Genomic DNA, 18,934 nt, shown 5'->3' on the forward strand with positions numbered 1-18,934 from the left:
CTATTACCAGAATCACCAAGATGGTTAGCAAATAGAAACAGATGGGATGAGGCAACCTACAATATTTGTAGAATTAATAAAACCGATATCCATAATATTTCTGAAGAAGTCGCAATTCAACTTGAAGAGATGAAAATACAAGTTTCAAATGACAAAGAGGCTGAAATGTTTTCTTATCTTGATTTATTTAGAAAGAAAACTCTTCGAAAGACTATTGTCGGGATGTCAGCTCAAATGTGGCAACAATTATCTGGTATTAATGTAATGAATTATTATATTGTTTATATCTTCGAAATGGCCGGTTATACAGGGAACACTGCATTGGTGGCTGGATCTATCAACTATTGTGTTAATTTAGGTATGACAATAATTTCATTATTTGTTGTTGACAGAATAGGAAGAAGACCACTTTTGGTGATTGGGGGAATGTTTATGTGTGGATGGATATTTGCCGTTGCTGGTATACTAGCAGTCCATTCTGTTCGAGTCCCTGGCGGTGTTGATGGGGACCCTACAGTTAGTATTTCTATCCCTGATACAGACAAACCTGCTGCAAAAGGTGTAATTGCTTGTTGCTATTTGTTTGTGGGTACTTTTGCAGTTACATGGGGTACTGGGATTTGGGTTTATTGTTCCGAAATTTTTAGTAATACAGAAAGAGCCAAAGGTGCCTCTATATCTGCCACTATGAATTCAATCTTCAATTTTTCTATTGGTTTGTTTGTTCCAAGTGCATTTGAGAATATTACATGGAAAACATATATAGTATTTGGTGTGTTCTCAGTCGTTGGGACGATCCACGCATTTTTGATGTTCCCAGAGACCAAAGGTAAAACCCTGGAAGAAATCGATCAAATGTGGGATGCAAAAATTCCAGCTTGGAGGACTTCCTCTTGGAAACCAATTATACCAACCAATGTTGTACATGATGGATTCAACATCAACTCAACAGAAGAAAGTTCTTCTAACATGCTTGATGAAGATGATGTTAATAAAGAAATAGAGAAACCAGATACCAATCACATAGAGGATGCTGGAACAAATTCCCTCTAAAAGGTAATACATACAGCCAAAATAAAAAACAACAAGCTATACCAGTCAACTATACTGGTGCCTTATCATTATAAGTCTTAACAACCACTGTACCTTCCTTGTTTACTTTATTATTATTAAGTTATAATGAACAATATTTATTTCTAATATTTATTAATTTTATTTATTATACTGAATAAAACTGTATTAAATTACTATTACAAGTAGGTTGTATTTCAAATTCAGTATAAAAGAGATAGGTGCATCAAGAGCAAATGCCATTGAAGGTGACATTGCATTCTTTAATATCAATGACAGAAATTATTCATGGTGTATTTATTATATACGACATACCATACCATTTTTGAAGCGATGCCGAAACCTTCTTCCTATTAACCAGATCAGGAAATTGAAGAAATATCGAAATTATGATGAAATGTGAACCTGAATAAGAACTATTTAATAAAGAAGTTTCGAACTAGGTTGTTTAAATGAGAGTAGCTATGATCAGGATAGAGCACTCTGATGACTGGGTCTTTAGAAAAGGAGATTACGTTGACTTTTCTTCGGAATTTTAGAGATTCTCCTGTGCTATTGAAAGAATATGGACCATATTTAAGTTATCACTACAAAGTTGTTGCCAATGATGGTGAGCTAAGTTTGAATGCTGTCCGTATCTGTGAAGAACTATTCAACGATTGGCAAAATGGAGATCATACTATTGCTAAGGAGGTTGTACAGTGTGCACTTGATATGTGGTTTGTTATGAAAGGTGAGGAGTATGATTTGAAAGGTTTTGAATATATTCCAAATTTAATTATCCAAGAAATAGACGTTGCAAAAGGAAAAAACACAGGCGAAATTCACAGAATAGAATTTCATCCTTCAACAAATGAACCTATTGATGAACCACTGAACAACTTGATATTAGAAGAAGTTGAAGTCCATGACTTCATATAGTTTAGCTTTAGACCATTTTCAAATAACCGTGGTATTTGATACAAAATAATAGTTGCATTAAATGATATAAATAATTCAAATAATTAAATATTGTGTTACTTAAGATATAGAATTTTTACTGTTGTCACAATCAATCTTTCACCTTTTAGGTTTACTAAAAGAGACCATTAATTTTTTTTATAGTTCATTCATCAGTATCATTATCGTTAATATCGTCTCCATTTTGATAATTTGAACCCCTATAATATCTTGGTTCATCAAAAACATGGTAATAATGTCCTCTTTCACCTTCTCCCAAGAACATATCAGGGAATTTCATATCTTCATTTTCTGGTTCAGATGAATGTGTAAAAGAATATAAATCTTCACCATATTCTTCAACTTCATTATCAGATAAAACTTGGAATTTCCCTACTTGCAACTCTGTATCTGTAATAGTACCTCTAGCAACTCTTGCATAACCAGTTCTTCTTAATTTCTTAAACAAGATATATTCACACCATCTATCATCGTCGGTTGGATCAATATCATACATACCAGATTTATCACTGACATATGTATTATAGTTACCAGTTAGAGGTTCGGTAACCAAATAACTTAACAAAATGGCTGGCCTATTTGTGCTACCCATCAGTCTTGATAGTTCTTCTGTTTGTAATCTTCTATCTTCAACATCTTCTTCTTGACCACTATGGAAAACAAAAATATCGACTAGAATATCGTCATATGTTTTAATCGTGGCATGAATTGCAGGAGCCAATTCACCCACGGGCGATGGTAGCAAATAATGAGTGGAATTGATAATTGGGAATTTAGAAAACAATGCACAACCCCATGTGTGCTTGTTTGGTCCTGGACCATAGTCTGCATACATACCCAATTCATGAGCCATTTTACTTGTCAAATCTCTGTTACCCATAACAATATGTTGAGTATCAGTCTCTAAAATACCAAAGACATCTAATTCCATTTCTCTAACCAATTCAATCATTCTATCTTCTGAGGCCCACATGTCATTATCTAAACCGAAATGTATAGTCCAGATACCCGCGGTGATCAACTTGGAGTCAGGGTGGTATGGTTGTGGTACTTCTTTTAGTTGTAATTCGTTAGTGAAATTTGCAATCAGAGCCAAAGTCAAAACCACAAACAACAATAAGCGTCTAACAAATTTGCCACCAAGGGCGGATCCTTTTTCCAACACTTTGCCGTTTGCAATTAACGCACCTATTATAATTAAGAGTGTTGATGTTCCAAGAACAACCTCAATGCTCTCTCTTAAAATCCAACCAAATGGAACAAATGCGTAAGCAGTTACCCAAACATGAGCTAAGATGTATAGGTCATGGACAAATCCGGCCAAAGCAAAGATCCATAGACTGTCAATTGCACTCATGGCAGACAAATATGTTGGAACTAAGAATATCATCGATATGATATAACCTAGACCACCATAAATATATTTATTCCATTCTTTAACATCTTTATTACATAGAACAGCTGTGGAAGCCATCAACAAAACGGTTGGGAACATGGCTCTACCAGTGAAGAAAGTAGCAAAGAAAGCTGCTAATAACATAACGACACAACTCAATGCAGCCCATGGCCATGGCAATGGACCTTGTGAGGTTTCACCATAACCTTCCCAAGACCAGTAGATAAGAGTTGAAGAATCAGTTAGTAATTGATGAATTGCAAAAATCATCGAACCAAAACCAAGAGCAATGAATAATTTGGAGAAGAAGGAAGTTTTAATAGCAGATTTCTCAACTCCATTTTCACCTACAAAATGAATAGAGTTGACATATGGAGATAAGATACCAAAAATTGTAACAAAAATCAAAGCAGTCTTATTGTAACCTCCATTTTCTTCGTGCATAATTGGCCAAATTGGGTTGTTTGAGAAAAATCCCATTTTCATAACAACTGATAATACTAAACCAAGTAACCAGCAAGATACAAAGGCCCCATTAATTCTAGATGATTTAATCGATTGAATAGTTAGTGCAAAATATGACATTATTATTACAGCACCTGCACAAACGACTAACAATCTTGATTCTGGGATATACACCAAGTATGAACCAATAGATATCAAACCACCAACTAAACAACCATATTGATAAATAATATTTGGTACGGTTGGGAAAAGTAGAACAACAGAACCCATGTAACCTAAAATTGACGCTTCATAACCAGAGATACCCATGTACCACAATGGGAAGTGCCAAACAGAGCAACCTAGAGCAGTCAAAGTAGTCCAGAAGATAAATGAGTTGAATAAATTGGTAATAATGTAGATATAGGAATCATAGGAAGGTGGATTGTCTAAATGAGAAATATAAGTTATTTCTTCAGTTTTTTCAATTAGAATTTCAATATTACTATCATCTGCTTGAATAACCTGAGTGAAAGAAGTGTCTATTTCTTCAGTTGTGAAACTGTCATTATTTTCAAGTAATTCCTCCTTTTCGATACCTACAATGGTAGCAGTCGCGGAATTATCTTCTATTTTAGCATCGTTTTTAACCTTAAAAAACCAACTTGCTTCTTCGCTTACTGAATCTGCATTCATACCGATATTAATTGTAATATCACTGAAATCTGTGTAAGACAAAGAATCGAAGGTAACATCAAAAATAATCAAAGCCCATTCAAAGTATGCATATACAGAGTAGGCACCTGGAATATGATGGACTTGATGTTGGATATACCAATAAATCAATGGGAATAAAGTGATATAGAACATTGAAGCTACACTAGTATGTTTCAATTTTGTTGAAGAATTTTTAGTGATAACGATATTCCAAGGTATAGTCAAAACCATGTAAGAGATCATGAAAACATCGTGAGTTAAATGGTCATCCGTACTTGTGATGTAGACCCAACCACCGCAGGTGACAGTTCTTACAACACCAACAATTAATCCGAAAAGAGAACCATTTAAATAGTAATGACCTAATAATAGTAAGAATCTTGGGAAAGCTGTTAAAGCTATCAATATTTGGAATAGAGATCTTTCAGGATAACGATCTCCGATAGTAGCAGAAACACTTGGGAACCATTCTTCTGGGTAACCATAGTGTGCATTTTCTACAATTTTATGAAAATGTAAAGAATACCCAACTATTAAAGCCACTAGAAAGGCAGCAGCAGCACATATAGTATGTGTTAATGGAATTATTTTCCCATTAACAGATACCATTTTAATCTGTAAATAAATAAAATCAATAGCTGGTATAGATAATAAATTCAGGTACCAAGTAACAATTTAATTGCTTTGATGCTACTAAAAAAAGAACAAAAAGATCAAAGCTTGTCTTTAACCAAACTAGACAATTAAAACACAAACAATACTTCGATAATAGATCAACTGGGACCCAACAATACTTCGATAATAGATCAACTGGGACCCAACAATACCTCACCCATATTAGAACTCTTCTCAAACCTCCAAGTAAAAATAAATGGTTTAATTAGCCGTCTCCTTAATGCTTATAGCAAGCTTTTTTTCAATTAAAGTTTCAAAAATGTCCTTTAATTTTTTTTGATGAACCTTTCTTTGCCATTAGAGAGGAAAATATTCATATCACGTGATCAACAAAAGGAAGCGATATTTGCCAAACCAATGCATTGAATAATGATCAATTGCAGTTGGAATGGATCATCGTCATTGTTCTAGGATTTCATAGTTGCTGAGAGCGCTAATGTTATTATTTTTGTAATTTATTTTATTGTAGAAAAATAATGATATATAAAATTAAAGAATAAATTAAAAAGTTTTAAGAATCTTGAAATATAAATTTAAAAGGTAATCAATGAGTGCTTGCAAGGATGGAAATAGTTTTGCAATGCAGACTGACTGCACAGAGGGCAGGAAAGGGAAGTTCGTTACATAAAAGGGTGAGAGACCTTGAGAAAGAGAAAGTAAATGAATAACAGAATGAACAAAAAAGTACCAAAAAACTTGAAAATAAAAACAACTAGAATTGCTCACACTGGATCTATTGAGAATTCGTGTCCTTTGTCTGTTCCTTTGGCCATTCATTTATTCTTTCTCAAATTGCTAGGACCGATCAAGCATGGTCGACGTCACCAGCAAAGATACCCTTTTCTCTTTGTTCATCCCATTTTTCAATCCAATCAACTGGACATAGAGAAGAATAAGTCTTCCAGAATACTTTACAAGGAGCAAAATCTTCACCTTTCAAGTTGATACACTTGTGGTAGTCAACATATGATTGCCAGCAATGTTTAGTTTGGTTTTGGTTTGGGAATCTAGCATCGAAGCCAACGGTATGTAAAGCGGACTCTTGTTTGTTTTCAGACATTTCGTAGTCAATATTGTTCTTGATATATTAGTTGCTGTTATAGTTGGATAAAATAAAAACCTATTTTATTAATGATCTATCCTTTACTTTGTAAAATATAAAGAGCCACACATACAAAATGCATATGGTGCAAGAACTATAAATGTATATGAGTATATATAGATTCTATCATTCTTAAATGTGTCAATTGAAGACGAAATTAAAAGTGAAATTGACCATTTCTCTCATCTTAATGTGGGTTATTAACGATAAATTTCCAATATTCTACTTCGTTGCCTGTTGTCAAGAGTAGAGAGCGTATTAAAAAATAGAAAAATCAGTTTCGAAATTTATTGGACAAAGGTCACGTGTGTCTTTTTTTTTTTCTTTTTCTTTTTTGGCGTTCTTTCAATTACTACTGTTGTAGTACTAAGGTTAGTTATCAAACCAACCATTCATTTAATGTTGAAGGTTCTTCATGTCAGTATACTCATTGCTTTATTAACCAATTGTGTTTTGTTTTCTTTGTCTAATTCCTTTAGCAATCTTATCAATTGAAAACACATATCCCAAGATTCCGATGCTTTTTGTTTGTCTGAACTTGCTGCAGCTCCTGTAACTAATAATCTTAAAACTTCTAACATCAATTGCTCGTCTCTTAAGACGTTAGCAACAGTGGATGACGATTCTTGCCTTTCTCCTGTGACGTCTTTTAATTGGGGCTCGTTGTTTTCCATTTCCTCCCTTAAATTGTCCACCAGATCAGATTCATTGTAGTTTAAAAACACCAGTAACAGTACGCCTAATAGTTTCACATCGTTTGATTCAATACATAATGCCAATAGATCCTTAGGTGTCAGTTCTAGACTTTGGAATAGATAATTCCAATGCTTGGTTTCAATTTTCCTTAGGCAATTACTGATTATCTCCAATAAATTGGTATTATCGTTTCTAATAAACCCATTTACTTGTACTTCACATGTCTTTTTAATTAATTTAATAATGCCATCTAATGGTTCATTGTCCAAAATCTTTTGAGATAATATTTTTTCTAGTGCAAAATAATAATGCTTCAATGTTCCATATTGGGCAGATAGTTCAGATGGATCAATGCCTTCTGATAATTTCATTGAAAGTAATTTATCTAAATAAATATCATGCTTGACTGTACATTTTGTGCTTTGAGGACGATATATTATATGGATTCCATGTAAAGTTGCAGATTCAGGTAATACAGAAATCGGATAAAAATCATCATCCACTGGGATTGCTAGTGATTTCTTTTTCATGTTCCAAATATTCTCTAGTGTATATAACTGAACACACTTATTTTGAATCAGATATATATCATCTTTTAAGACATCGATTATTCTCTCAACTCTGTCTAATAAAACTTCAACTTTCCAATCTTCGTCCTTGATTCCACGAACAACTTTATAAATTTTACTTCCAGCGTAAACCAATAAGCCATCTTTATAGTTGGTGATCCAACTAATAAATTCCATCGAAATCTCTGGTGGGATATTAATCTCCAGATATTGATGAAATTTCTTGATTACATTAATACCAGATGCATGGGGTATGGAAATAACGTCAATCACAGTGATATAATTATCAAATAACAAAATTATTTCACCCGTTTTGAACATATCTTCAGTATTGTTATCTGCTTCGGAACTAGGTCTCTTCTTCTTTATTTGTTTGTGCCTGAACAATGTATTCACTACGAAACGGAAATCATTGATATCGTTTGGTATAGAATGTTCCCAAATAACGTATTCCATGAACGATTTTTTATCTAAACCCTCCAATGGCAATCTTAAACAACGAATAATATTATTACCATTCTTTTTTATGTGACATACCAAATAGTTATTACCTAACCATTGAAAATCGATTATTATTTGATCTAAAAATGGATACCAAATACCAGTTTCCACATTTTGTACTAATAGAATGTTTTTATTTGAAACATATGCAACAATTAGTGTAGAATTACTGTTGATTCTAACAATTGGCACACAGTTGTTAACGGTACGTGTCGGAAGTTTCAAATTTAACAATATATCATTTTTTGCATATGGATCAACAGAAGTAGAGTATAATGAAATATCATTATTCAGATTATGAACTACGAATGAAGTAGGACTATTAAAATCGTAGTGACTCTGGGGTAATTCTTGCCAGAAATTCCAAGATTGGTAGTGGCCTGTTTTAGAAACTGCAATCAAACGCATGTCATAATATGCAAAATCTGAATAATCAAAGCCGTAGGTATTATCTTCATCAATTTCTGTTGAAAATAGCAAATTACCAAATTCTGAGTACAAATACATGGAATTTTTATTTGATATTAAAAGTAAAACGTTATTAGTCAATCTATCACAGAATTTGATTTTAAAATTAGTAGACAATTCTGTAATTAATTCGCTTGATTTTGGTTTATAAAATTCAATCTTATTTTCTTTTACAAGCGTTAAAGTATCTTTATATTGAAATGACGAAATTAATTTTTCTGTCGATTTAAGATCTTTAGCAAATGCATGCCTTTTGACTATATCTATCTCATTTATAATTGTTTCATTACCATTTGTTTCTGAAATAACGAAAAGATGTTTGGAGACCACAATTATCTTTTTACCATCGTTAACTTTAACTAATTCTGATTTTTGTACTTTAAAATTATTAAAATGAATAATTTGCAAACCATGAGGGAATAATAACAACAAATTCTCTTCCAAGGTTTCCTTGTCGATTGAATCAAAATTTTTGAAACCCAAAAAATCTATAATTTCGTGATCGAACTTCAAGATAACCTTTAATCTTAATTCTAATCTTTTCACTGCCAATTCTTCTTGAGCCTCTACTGTCATTTTAAAATTTTGAAAAAACCCTTTTCCTCTTTTTGTCAAATAACCATTTTGAATTACCATACTTTGGTTATTCTTTTGCACTACAGTCAATGTATTATCATCTCTGGTATCTTCTTCATTTGGATTAAATTTCTTACATTTAGTGGAGGCAGCAACAACTGGAATGCCAAAATCTCTGAAAGTAACTAAATTTGTAGCATTTTTAAGAATTTGATATGCTAATAAATAATTTTTATCTGTAGAAACATAAAAAACGATTTTACCCTTATGGTAAGGAAGATATTCTGCATCTGCCCTGGATACTAATCCCTCAACCTCATCGATAAATACTACTGAAGATGACATTCTTACATTCACACCAAAGTCGACTATAGACTCAGCCGTACGTTCATGAGTAGCCACTAATGCTAAAGGTTTGAAGTTGTATACAAGCACTCTCCCTGGAGTAAGCATAATTAGGATATTAGCTTGAGGTACCGGTACTGTTTGTAAAATTTCATTGTCGTTAATATCCAGGGTAATGTTATCTTCGAATTCAGTGAACCTGTCATGAATTTTCAATTCCTCAGGAGGACTTACTGGCCACATTATTTATAACCCAACACGTTGTATATATGTTTTTTTAAAATTATTTTGAACTTCAGACCTCAATTGGTAACATATAATCAATTAATTGATTCAAATTATCAATCTGTGGAAATTGTAATAAAAAAAGGAGTTTGCCAATTGATGACTAAATTTAAAATTGAAGTACAATAATAATATCTAAGTATGACAAGATTCTATACTGGATCAGTTCAAAGGTGATATTCCAATTACAAACCTTCAAAGATCATAGATCAAGTTCTATATTGAATTGTTATGTTTACAGGTTTTCGAAATATCGATTAATGGCGATTTCGGGAATATAAGAGAAGTTCGTATAGAATGTACGGGATCTCGAAATTCTAAACCAAGCCAGATCCAGACATATCTAGTCAGATCTGATAGTTAACGAACTGAAAGAAGGCGAAGATGGATAAAGAATAGGCTTGCTACTTATAAGTAAAAGTCAGATGTATGCAAATATATTTATATATAATAATGTCGAATATTGGAAATCTAGTTCTGAATTATAAGATGAAGGCTTTCCGTTTTATAGCAAGCGAAAGGAAAGTACGGTCGTTCGCTATTTCAAATAAAGAGAGTTTGAAGAAGACTGTGATTAAAGTCTTTATTGCATAAACTGATTCATTGTTATAAAATAATCAAAGATTTTCAATGATATTTTTACAAATGTACCGTAATCTCTTTTTAAAGTGACACCTCAGGTCTCTACACTTTAGTTGGGGTGGGGGTGGAGGAAAGAATGCCATTAATATAACTAAGTTAGGCATTGCCGTCAGATACCGTCGGTGCATGTAAAGAAATACATCATTATCTTCGAAATAAGTGTATTTAGCTGGATATACCAAATAAGAGAGACTAACCAATTGATCTGATGATATCGTATATGAATATTAATTCGACGGGCATCTAAAAGAAACCAAAAAAAAAAGAAGCAAGATCAGAGCTAACGATTTAACTGAGATTCTTTCAACCCTATTCTTTATCTTGTTGGAACAGGTCATGAAAAAAGATCGATTAAGAATAACTTTAAATTAATAGAAAACAGTTCTACTTTTGGGATAGAATCCCCTATAATAGAATCTCTTTTGATATAATGATAGACTTCTAACCCTCTGTTCATTATTCCGTATGTTTCCTTTCCTCCCCAACTTGTGAAACTGATGGTTTTATTTTTACGTACTTTCTTTTCACGAATACATAAATATACTATTGTCTTGTCGAGATCTATGGCCTCCTCTGAAACTTCCTTTTGCAAGAAAAAGAGATATCATCTTTACCTCTAAACCACCAATACGCTGTTATTGGCTATAAAGTGTTTGTTCTAAGTATGACCCTCTTCATTTGCATTTGCATTTGCAGCGATATTCTGTCGTATGAAATCCTATTAGAAGAAATTTAGTTATAAGACAAGATTACAATATAAACAGTCCAGCAGTATTGAAGAATTACAACTATAGCTAACTTAAAATATCAAAACAAAATTCAAAAAGTAAAACTGCTGCTGCTGCTGCTGCTATTTATTATCTGTTTTATGATTCTGGATAGACCTAATTCGTAAATTGATGAGATACGTCTCGTGTCGCATATCCATATTGGGTTGATTTAATACTTCTTAAGATATTTGAGTTTCTATCTTTTGTCCTAAAGCTTTTATCTCACCTCAAATCAGAAGGATTGATCATAATTAGCTTCAGAAGAGGAACACACCACCATCACTACGAGTAGTAAATGGCACTAGTGGTAGTTGTGGTGGTGGTGGTGGTGATATCTACTGGAAAGTAGTTCAGTTCTTGGTTTCCAGAGATTGACCTTACAGTTGATAGGCCAAGAGATGTACTTTACTTTTGATGGCAAGTGTAATGAATCGGTCGAGCAGAAGGAAGCATGCACTTGGCTTTTTCAAGTGTGCTGGTATATATACCCCAATATTTTTGCAGGGGAAAATTGAATGACTTGTTAGCACGTGATAGTCGTCAACATTTTTGAGACAACAAGCCCTGGTCATAATTATCAACGACTGTAATATGATATCACTGACGCGTGTCTATGTCACTCAGATGGGACTATATCAAGCATGTTCTACTGTTAAAAATATAAAAGGTGATTTAAATCATATCTATCTATATTAGCAGTTATTTGTAAAATATCAGTAATTTTGATCACAATCAATACATTGGAATAATTACTACTACCATTCTTGCAAGAAGAGTAAACAGACTGTTACTATTTCCATTTTTCAATATATTTACCTTTCAGAGTTAATTAATTAAATGAAAATAGAGATACTTTAGGTGCGACAAAGATGAAATAAGGCAATGCAATATACGGTAAAAACAATCCAAAGAGTGTCATGAATATACATTATCAACTTACTCATCCTATACATACCCTAACTCAAACATACCCTAATCACATGACCGTGGTGTGGTTTTTTTTCTTGTTTGTATGTTCTCTTGGGAAACTTCAAAGACTTTGGTTGTCCTCTGGCGATAACCTAGACTTCTGGAACTTCCCTACCCCCCACTACCGAGACTCACAGAGAACGTCTATAGCCAAACTGAACTCTCCCAGTTTAGCTGCTTTTTCAAACATTAATTTGAGTCAACTTTTTTATTTTGTTTTTTTCATTGGAAATGCGTATTTAGTTTCTAACATTCTTGTTACTCGATCTTACTATATGTCTTTCTTCTTTAAATCTTGAACTAAAATGTTTCGAAGGACCTATGATATCATCAAAACTTCATAGCTTTAGTGATGGCCTCTGCAATATACTGAGAATACAAGTTATAGTCTGTGTGTGCGTGCATATTTATATATATGTGTATTTCGAGAAACCTAAGATATAATCGTATGGAGACGATGATTATTAGGACTGGCAGCAGCAGAAGTAATATATTTCTATTTATTGTGTAGGCAATCAATTATAATGATAACAATTACAATACGTATTTTTGTATGCCTAAAAGGGGATGGTGAAGATGGTATCTTTGAAGGGATGAATGATATCTCGAGTTGCTAGTTTCACATCTCCTGCATGTGTTCCCATTGCCATTTGCAGTGTGGGTTGTTTTCATCAGTGTCTGGTTGCTCCGGTAGAGTGATTACCGTAGCCGGGGTGTGGTTGTAACTACATTTGTACTATTACAGGGATGGCCCAAGAGTAATGGATTTGGTGTGTGAAAAAAAAAAATTGTCCTCATACTAAAAACCTCATGAGAGGGCAATTGGTCCCACCACCACCACCTTCTCCCCCCCCTCCTTCCCCTTGCCCGAGAAATTTCAACCATATCAATACGTTCATATGTCGCTTGGTCAGGTCATGTGGGGGTCATATGATAATCACATTTTTCTTGAAAACCCGAAGTATGATATTTTACGAGGAAGATATCAGGGACTGACATTTTTCGTCATGAACAAAGTAAGACCCGACAATAACCGTGATTCTAATAAGATAGAGAGATGTTCATAATGTTTATACTTCACAATAAACGTACAGTTAATTCACACATTTGTAATTTCTAATTCAATGATAAATCTATTCACTATGATATTTTAAAACTGCAATACCAACACCCACCTCGACCTTCCAATAAGAGAACCTCACAAAATATACCACCAATTGATACCATATTGATACCAAGACCTAATTATTCCCTATTCGTAAACCCTACTATAAGAAATGTATGTCATTACACACGATAATCCAATTTCCGAAATCTCTAATTTCGAAACTTCGAAAAGTTCTCGAGAAATTGTCCCGAATTGGCCAGCCCAGTTTCCACTTCGGGACCGAACATTGCCTGACGATCCCTAATATCCATCCATATCTTCTTCTTATAATATAATACTATATCTTCTTATTATATTATGATGGATAGTTCGTTGGTTGCCTACGTTTGTTTCGATTCTGCCCATCTTATCTACCCTTTTCACCCAATTGTATCCTCAGATCTATCCTATATCGTAGAAACTCATCCCTCCATGTCACCCACACACATGTCGTCGTCGTAGTTCTTGTTGCACTTATTAATTAATTATCATATCGAGATTCGAATCTACCCATATATATAAGTAAGTATGTCTCTATGCTCGAAACGATTTAATGGATTTATATGTATGTATGTCTATGTATGCAAGTATATTTATTTGTGTGCTGTTTTTTCGAATATTTCACTATAGAGTTCAATAATTTTAGCTTATCCCATCTATAGCAATGTTCGTTGCAAAAGATACGTTACCACATTCACAGGATTGTTTCCCTGGGAAACAGTCTTCCATTACAACATCCCCTCCTACTATTAGATTTCGTAAAGCTAGTTATTCAAATACATTAGAACCAAATAATAACCTTTCTACACAACCATTGTCACCATTATCACCACATGCAAGACGACTCTCCGTCAACGACAATGATATATTACCAGCAGATTCACTCTATGCGACAAATAATAGAGGGATAGGTAATCAAGATTGGGCAATAGGTAAAGTTCTTCCTACTCAATCTTGGCCAAATTCAAGCAGAAGAAATTCAATACTGGACATTCAATTTTCAATAAATAATAAAATTTCGTCTCTATTGTCATCACATGAACTATTATCAAGAGAATTATCAAATGTAATCACACCTTTATCGTCAAACGGTCCAGAATCGTTATTAACTGTACCAACTTCTAACCTTCATAAAGTACTTCAAATTTTGACTTCACTACAATCTCAAATTAACCAATTAATATCGTTAAAGGAGAACCTAGAGATTTGTAAAAAAGAAGCTACACCTTCAAATCCAACGTATATGACTGATGAGAATAAAAATTACAAATTACCTCCTATTTCATCTCTAACGGATAAATTAGATATTAATATTCCAAACAGTACAGGATTATATCCAAATTATGGAAAGAACGAATACGAATCAGATGATCCTGTGATACCTTTACAATTCCAACAACAGAATATTAATAAAAGAACGAGTTCAATAGACATGATGTTGAACCCAGTTTCAATAATAGGAAATGCTAATAATAAAAGATCGAAATCTGTTTCTCTAACTACTTCTTTACCTCTAGATTCAAGTGACAGAAATTCATATAAATTAACATCAACAGCACCTGCTGCGGTACAATCAGATTTTATTAGAGACTTTAAACTAACAAGAATTAGTTCAAATAAATGTTTGCAATGTGGAGAAACACAAACTCCTGAATGGAGAAGAGGACCATATGGAAATAAGACTTTATGCAATGCCTGTGGGCTATTTTATAGTAAATTAACTAAAAAATTTGGTAATAAAAATGCTAACTTACTCATGAGGTACAGACAAAAGACCTCACCCTCTGATAGAAAGGTACCAGTTGATATAGGAGTTCCTGATGATTATATCCAATTAATATCTCATGATACCACTCTAGATCAAGATTATTTTACACAACAATCATAGATAATAAGAATATGCATTAAATTGATATATAGATATATACTATAGTGTTACTAGATAATTGATGTTTCCTAATGAGTAATGAGTAATTTTATCTATAAGTTTTTATCTGTTCTTACCTCTTATAACTTTCCATGCTTTGAACCAATCACTCATATCACGTATCTTTTTTAGATCGTCTAAGTTAACGGTCGCAATCATATCATTCCAATTTATGGCAACTCCAAAGTTTATTAAGTCTTTAAAACTACTATGCTCCGAGTAAGGAACTCTAAACACTTGAAATCTTTTTTGGTTTCTTATACTGTTTCAAAATTGAATTAACATCCAGTGTATCGTATTTTCCCATTATCTTCAAGTAGCATTTCACAATGCTCGACTTTAGATTCAATGCTATAAACTCGTCTATTTTCCCCCCATACCTATTAGCAAAAGTCCAACCCGTTGGAACAAAAGCAATTACATTCCCCGTAGATATCTTTGAACTCTGACATATATGATTCAATTGTATCTTTGTTTCGAAGAACTGATATGGGTACTAAATGGACATTGGATTTACGAACATCATAAGTGATAATATTTTCTGGGAAATAATTGAAGTATTGGTTTATCACACTAAATCTTGATGAGTTTTTCTGAATAAATATCTTGCTTTGTAGTTTCTCAGCTACTGCAATGGCAAGTTTCTCTTTCCCAATTGAATAAGTACCAATAAGGAATAAGTTTTTATGAATTTGTCTATCCATTCCTATTGGTCTTGATAGGAAACCCATAATTGACTTTTGGGAATCATTGAATAATATCTTCTTGCCCTTTGTCTCAAGTTCATATGCAAATTCAGAAGTTATCTTTAAGACTGACTCCTGCAATGGGAAATGATAACCTGGAGTAAGGTATGTTGTGTCAAGATAAACTTCATCGATTATACTTCCTTTTGTAATACTTTGAATATCAGCAATCATGTTTTTATTGCTTCTAAAATCACCAGTATGCAGAATTTGTTTAATTGGAAGGGCATCGTCATCTTTATCCGAACCTTGCCATTCTTGGAACAAAAATATAACTGCACCAGGACAATGGTTAGCATCAAGTGTTATCACTGAAATGTTTGGATTTATCCAGTATTTTTCATTCAAATTTAATACTGTAATATTCTCTGGATTTATATTAAATTTGTTGACCATTAAATTCCCTGTAATTTCTGAACAATATATTTTACCTTGATCCCAGGATTTCTTTAAGCCTATATAATGGTCTGAATGAAAGTGTGAAAGGAAATAACTATTGATCGATGGATCCGACTCGTAATTAAACCCATCTACAACTACTTTATATGACTGAAGTTTGAAGGAAATGATTTTAACTGCTGGTAAAGGCGCTTTTGGTTTTGGAACTCGAGGTTCTTTTGGAGATTTTTTAACAATCTTACTCTCTCTAGTACTTACAGCTCTCTGTAAAACTTGTTTTATTTCAAAATTATTTTCAGCGCTTCCCTTTGGGATCATTGCAAAATCAATATCTTCCTCTACTTCGTAAATTTCTGTTTCACAATTAACAACATCATGACCTTGAATCTTTTCCAGACATTCTTCACAATGTGACTCCCTTAAATAAATTTCCAATTTGGAAATATCAACGTTACAAATAGGACACACAATGGTTTCATCATCAATTACTTCATAATTTGTTAGCTCTTTAATCCCACTTTCATCGCCAACAACTGTAGTGGTTTGTGAGATTTCTTGAACACTAATTATAGGATCGCAATCATCATCTTCATCATCGTCATTAATAATAATTGGATTCTCTTCCGATATTTTAGAAACTGGGACTGATGTTTCAATTGGCCCTCTCTTACCTATCCTAAGCGATGATGCAGTTGGAATATTAAACTCAAATAATTTAGATTGTCTCTTCGTAATACTCTTACTTCCTTTACCATTATAATTCGTTGAACCTTTGGACCTGGATTTCAATCTAACCTGTGAACCCTTTACTTCAACAATAGATCGCTTGGGCATCACTCCAAAGGCATAAATTCATTACCTTATTTAAAGCAATAGTATATAGACTTCTCCTTGTACAATAAAGACAAGGAATAACCACCACAAATATTAAACTCTAACTACTTGAATAATAAACCAACGGAACATATATCCAACAATGCCTTAGAAGCTAACTCTTTTGTTAATCAAGTTTCTGTTATACTTGATTCGATTCCTCTTTCCTGATCTGTTTTCACCAAATTCGATGATGTAATTTATTACATTTATGAACATTCCCGAAATTTTCACCAGGTAACGAACTACTATACTATGGTGAAGGATAGTGTCATATAATAATAAAACTGAAGTATGAATAATGGTATGAGTACAATTAATAGAAATATGTAACTAATATTTTTTTCTTCTGAGATAGATTTAATATGGTAAACATTTGGCGTAATTATTTTCTCTAACTGGTTCACCATTCACTGTGTTCAATGATTAATTATGGGTTAAGATTAAATGGTAGCAACAGTGAAAGTAGTGAGGCAAAGACAAGAATGGAAACGACTGTAGATATGTCCAATAGAATACATTATTTAGATTCATTTCCAGTTTAATTACATTCCTCATTCATATCTCTAACTCAATTCTGATTATTAAGGTTGGTTTACTGTATGAACGAACAATAAGCAAAAAATCTTATTGTGTAGCTACGGAGCTTTACTGCTATTTTTTCATGATAGCATTTCGAATAGTCAAAATTAAGTCATCTCCAAATAAAATTGAAAAATTTAGTAGATTGAAGACAAAGGTTATGTTTAAAGTTAATATAAATAGAGGCATTACTCAAACTCTCAAGAGCAGTTGGCTATCTGTGGTGGATCAAAAGTTTTGCTCTTCTAAAATTGTTGTAATAATTCCTATTTGCGTTAGTTTACATTGAGGGATCTCAAACTTAGTCGCAGAGTCCTATAGAGTATTACTTTGAAGAATAATTAATTAATCAAATCAAGTTATTAGGCTCTACAAAACTACATATATTTTAATTGAAATTTATAAATAGAGAAATTTTGTCTGGATAGATAGGGGTTATTATGGAGACTTATACGGATGTGGCTTTATTGCCTTCGTCAATTACTGTTGCTGAGTACTTGTTTCATAGATTAAAACAAATGGATATTAGAACTATATTTGGTTTACCAGGTGAATTTAACATGCCTTTAATAGATAAATTATACAAGATACCTAGTCTTCGATGGGCTGGTAATGCTAATGAACTTAATGCTGCATATGCTGCTGATGGTTATGCAAGATTAAAAAGGTTGGGTTGTCTCATAACTACATTTGGTGTTGGTGAGTTATCTGCCTTAAATGGTATTGCAGGATCATTTTCTGAACATTTAGGTATTTTACATGTTGTAAGGATGCCTCCACTTCGGTTAAACCACTCAATTGTATTGATCCTCTTTAGGAATGGAGATTACAAGTTTCCCATGAAGGCCAGGGATATTCTTGTTACCCCCAGAATTTCCCACCGGAATTTGTGGGATGAAATGATAAAGCCTAACCAAGCTTGGATTTCAAGCGCGGGTATATTGGCCTACCGTTATTGGCGGGGGTCAAAAATTCCCAAGGGAAAGGGCGCTGATTAAGAAAAAAAAAATTGGGGGGAAAAATATTAACATTTTTAAAATTTATGTGAACCCCGTTTTTAAATTTTTTAGGAAA

General features: G+C 33.1%; 7 protein-coding genes and 1 further gene across 7 annotated transcripts in view, besides 3 other annotated features; 4 read left to right on the forward strand and 4 right to left on the reverse strand.

Annotated features, from left to right (window-relative positions):
- On the forward strand, positions 1-1,053 carry Kpol_1046p1 (uncharacterized protein; the record flags this gene model as incomplete). Its single annotated transcript, XM_001642919.1, has 1 exon — positions 1-1,053. A coding segment is annotated over one exon (1,053 nt), but the record flags the coding sequence as incomplete, so codon positions are not given.
- Positions 1,054-1,557: 504 nt separating this feature from the next.
- SWM2 (Swm2p) lies at positions 1,558-1,992 on the forward strand (the record flags this gene model as incomplete). Its single annotated transcript, XM_001642920.1, has 1 exon — positions 1,558-1,992. The coding sequence occupies one exon, from the start codon at positions 1,558-1,560 to the stop codon at positions 1,990-1,992; it is 435 nt and encodes a 144-aa protein (XP_001642970.1).
- A 184-nt stretch (positions 1,993-2,176) lies between these two features.
- On the reverse strand, positions 2,177-5,197 carry CWH43 (Cwh43p; the record flags this gene model as incomplete). Its single annotated transcript, XM_001642921.1, has 1 exon — positions 2,177-5,197. The coding sequence occupies one exon, from the start codon at positions 5,195-5,197 to the stop codon at positions 2,177-2,179; it is 3,021 nt and encodes a 1,006-aa protein (XP_001642971.1).
- Positions 5,198-6,068: 871 nt separating this feature from the next.
- Kpol_1046p4 (cytochrome c oxidase subunit 6B family protein) lies at positions 6,069-6,323 on the reverse strand (the record flags this gene model as incomplete). Its single annotated transcript, XM_001642922.1, has 1 exon — positions 6,069-6,323. One exon carries the CDS (start codon positions 6,321-6,323, stop codon positions 6,069-6,071), a length of 255 nt encoding a protein of 84 aa, XP_001642972.1.
- A 455-nt stretch (positions 6,324-6,778) lies between these two features.
- RIC1 (Ric1p) lies at positions 6,779-9,763 on the reverse strand (the record flags this gene model as incomplete). The annotated part of the gene is made up of 1 exon (XM_001642923.1): positions 6,779-9,763. The coding sequence occupies one exon, from the start codon at positions 9,761-9,763 to the stop codon at positions 6,779-6,781; it is 2,985 nt and encodes a 994-aa protein (XP_001642973.1).
- A 4,234-nt stretch (positions 9,764-13,997) lies between these two features.
- Kpol_1046p6 (GATA-type transcription factor) lies at positions 13,998-15,221 on the forward strand (the record flags this gene model as incomplete). The annotated part of the gene is made up of 1 exon (XM_001642924.1): positions 13,998-15,221. One exon carries the CDS (start codon positions 13,998-14,000, stop codon positions 15,219-15,221), a length of 1,224 nt encoding a protein of 407 aa, XP_001642974.1.
- A 102-nt stretch (positions 15,222-15,323) lies between these two features.
- Positions 15,324-15,527: a sequence feature (similar to hypothetical protein; correction of possible frameshift sequencing error~similar to Saccharomyces cerevisiae PSO2 (YMR137C)).
- On the reverse strand, positions 15,324-17,239 carry Kpol_1046p7 (the record flags this gene model as incomplete).
- Positions 15,529-15,645: a sequence feature (similar to hypothetical protein; correction of possible frameshift sequencing error~similar to Saccharomyces cerevisiae PSO2 (YMR137C)).
- Positions 15,647-17,239: a sequence feature (similar to hypothetical protein; correction of possible frameshift sequencing error~similar to Saccharomyces cerevisiae PSO2 (YMR137C)).
- Positions 17,240-18,300: 1,061 nt separating this feature from the next.
- Kpol_1046p9 (uncharacterized protein) overlaps positions 18,301-18,934 on the forward strand; it is a gene marked incomplete at both ends in the record, with an annotated part of 2,497 nt that continues 1,863 nt past the window's right edge. The window contains one exon of the mRNA XM_001642925.2: positions 18,301-18,858. Within this exon, the coding sequence (XP_001642975.1) occupies positions 18,301-18,858 (558 nt within the window).

Source organism: Vanderwaltozyma polyspora, genomic scaffold (assembly GCF_000150035.1).
Source record: "Vanderwaltozyma polyspora DSM 70294 KpolScaffold1046 genomic scaffold, whole genome shotgun sequence".
Classification (NCBI taxonomy): domain Eukaryota; kingdom Fungi; phylum Ascomycota; class Saccharomycetes; order Saccharomycetales; family Saccharomycetaceae; genus Vanderwaltozyma; species Vanderwaltozyma polyspora.